We start from the raw sequence: 2500 nt of genomic DNA on the forward strand, positions 1-2500 counted from the left end.
TAATTCCCATTGCAATTCACCAGCAATTCCAGTTGCAGTTCCCAGAAAGTCAACGTCATTGAGTATCCTCATTCCCACCTACGTTCCAGTTCTAACGAAGTCGTAATTGCAAGTCCGATTCCAGTTCCAGTCCCAGCTCATCCGCGAACTGTAATCCCCCATTTCAATTCCGATTCCAGCTGTCACGAATCCCCATTCACATTCACATTCCAGCTCATTCACGACCCTTATTCACAAACCCCCATTCACATTCCAGCTCAATCACGACCCTTATTCACAATCCCCCATTCACATTCACATTCCAATTCCAGCTTAGGCACGACCCCCCCCCCCCATTCCCATTCACATTCCAACAGACCAAAATAATTTCCAAACTCAGTCATATAATATATATTTTTTTTTTCTTTTTTCTTTTTCTCTAACCTGTAGGGCAGGACGGGCTAGTTACGTGAGAGAGGAGAACGTAACTGGAGAAGACGCCGGGGCAAGGGCTGTTGCATGCATGTTGCAAGCGCTGGCGTCCTACTGATGCCAGACGGGTGTTTGGAGGTCCATGGTCGGTGCTGGTGGTGGTGGCAGCGGTTGGCAGGGGTTGGCAGGGGTTGGCAGGCTGGTGGTAATGGCAGGGGTTGGCAGGCTGGTGGTAATGGCAGCGGTTGGAAGTTGGTGGAAACTACCGTGGATTTCGGTGAGTTGTGTGTTGGCACTGTTGGAAAAGAAAGATGGAATATACCAATAGAGTAGAGATAATGTTACATTACATTTTCACCTGTTGACACCTTTTAATTAGTACCTTTATATTACCTTAAATGAAATGTAATTAATATCATTTGACAGTAAATAAGGATTGTTAGTTATTATGACTGTAATTACATGTTGGCATTAATTAATAAGTTCTGTTGTCACTATATCCTGTTGGCACTCAATTAGAGTTGTTGGCACTGCTCTAATAACTTCTCGCAGTTTATAATTACACAAATAATAGAAAGTTTTTTTTTTTTTTTTTTTTTTTTTCATCTGCACTTCAGTATTCGATGGCCGGAAATTTGTAAATAAAAATGTTTGATACGGTTTTTTTTTTTTTTTTTTCTTTTTTCTTTTTCCTTTTTTTTTTTCTTTTCTTCCTTGACCTCGTAATCATTGGTGATTAATTGTGAGTAACAGAGATAAGGGACGAAATGTATGATAAGCATATTACTGATAGATCGTGGAAAAAAAATGCGGTTGGTTGCAATGCAGAGGATGTTGATAACGACATGGTATTGGTGCAACATTGTTTATTATCTCTCCCATCGCAACGACAAAACAAGGAAAAGATGAAGACTATACAAAATAAAAAAAAAAAGAATATGGAAAAAATAGAAAGGAAAATATGAAAAATGAAGACTATACAAAAAAATAAAAAAATAAAGATGAAGATTATACAAAATAAATAAAAGGAATATTAAAAAAAACTACAAAAAAAAAAAACCACGCTCAGAGTAGATCCAAAAGGAAGGGAATGGGAGGGGGGGGGGGGGACAGGTGATATGGCGGTGGGAGGGGGGGGGTCGCTCCTCCACCTTCCTCTCCATACCTTATTCGTTGATGCCGGGGGGGGGGGGGGTTATAGAGGGAGATTAGAGCCTGATATGCGTCTCTCCTTCTCTTCTTCACCCTCTTCTTCTATCTAATGACCTTAGACGCGGCAGAAGATAGTCAATAGAAAAATAATATGAGGATTTCGAACAGTTCAGAAACCTTTCTTCCCAAGCCTTTTTTGTTGATTATTTCTGTGTCCTTCTGCATGAGACTTAGTTTTAATGGTTTCAGTAAGGCAGAGACGTAAATGTAATGGAGATACGAATAGGCTGTAAAATTTTATAGGAAATTATATTCACGCATAATTTCAGCCAATATCCAATAGCTAATTTAGGAAAACATTGTTGCCTAGTTATTTATATGTTTTCGTATATCATGCAATCTATTATATTGTGTGTTTTCATCTCTATCTATATAAATATTTTCTCTCTCTCTCTCTCTCTCTCTCTCTCTCTCTCTCTCTCTCTCTCTCTCTCTCTCTCTCTCTCTCTCTCTCTCTCTCTCTCTCTCGTTTCTCTCTCTTCTCATCCTCCTTTCTCTCCTCATCTCGTTTCCTCTCTCTTCCTTCTCCTCCCTCCTCCTCCCTCCTCTCCTCCTCCTCCTCCTCCTCTTAGTACTCCTCCTTTTCCTCCTCCTCCTCCTCTCTCCCCTCCCCTCTCCCCCTTCCCCTTCTCTCCCTCCTCCTCCTTCCTCCTCCTCTACCTCCTCACTACACTCAAAACTCCATCCTCACTCTCCTCCATCCCTCTCCCCCCTTCTCCCCTAACACTTCTACTCCTCCTCCTCTTCCTCCTCCTTATATACATACAAGCCAAAAACTAATCGTACGTGTTATGCAAAGACCAAAGAGGTTCAACCACACGCGACGTTTTCATAAATCTAAAACTTCTAACTTCTTTGTACTGTTTGTGGATCATTT

The 2500-nt window shown here is 41.0% G+C and overlaps 1 protein-coding gene across 4 annotated transcripts in view; it reads left to right on the forward strand.

The window, feature by feature from the left end:
- LOC119599458 (triokinase/FMN cyclase-like) overlaps positions 1–740 on the forward strand; it is a 28915-nt gene extending 28175 nt beyond the window's left edge. For 3 of the 4 annotated variants that reach the window (XM_037949246.1, XM_037949245.1, XM_037949244.1), the window contains one exon: positions 430–740. In XM_037949246.1, the coding sequence (XP_037805174.1) occupies positions 430–529 (100 nt within the window). In that variant the 3' untranslated portion in view covers positions 530–740. The remainder of the gene's footprint in view (positions 1–429) is intronic. The other variant, XM_037949247.1, reaches the window with a different exon arrangement.
- Positions 741–2500: the final 1760 nt, after the last annotated feature.

Source organism: Penaeus monodon, chromosome 42 (genome assembly GCF_015228065.2).
Source record: "Penaeus monodon isolate SGIC_2016 chromosome 42, NSTDA_Pmon_1, whole genome shotgun sequence".
In the NCBI taxonomy this organism is placed as follows: domain Eukaryota; kingdom Metazoa; phylum Arthropoda; class Malacostraca; order Decapoda; family Penaeidae; genus Penaeus; species Penaeus monodon.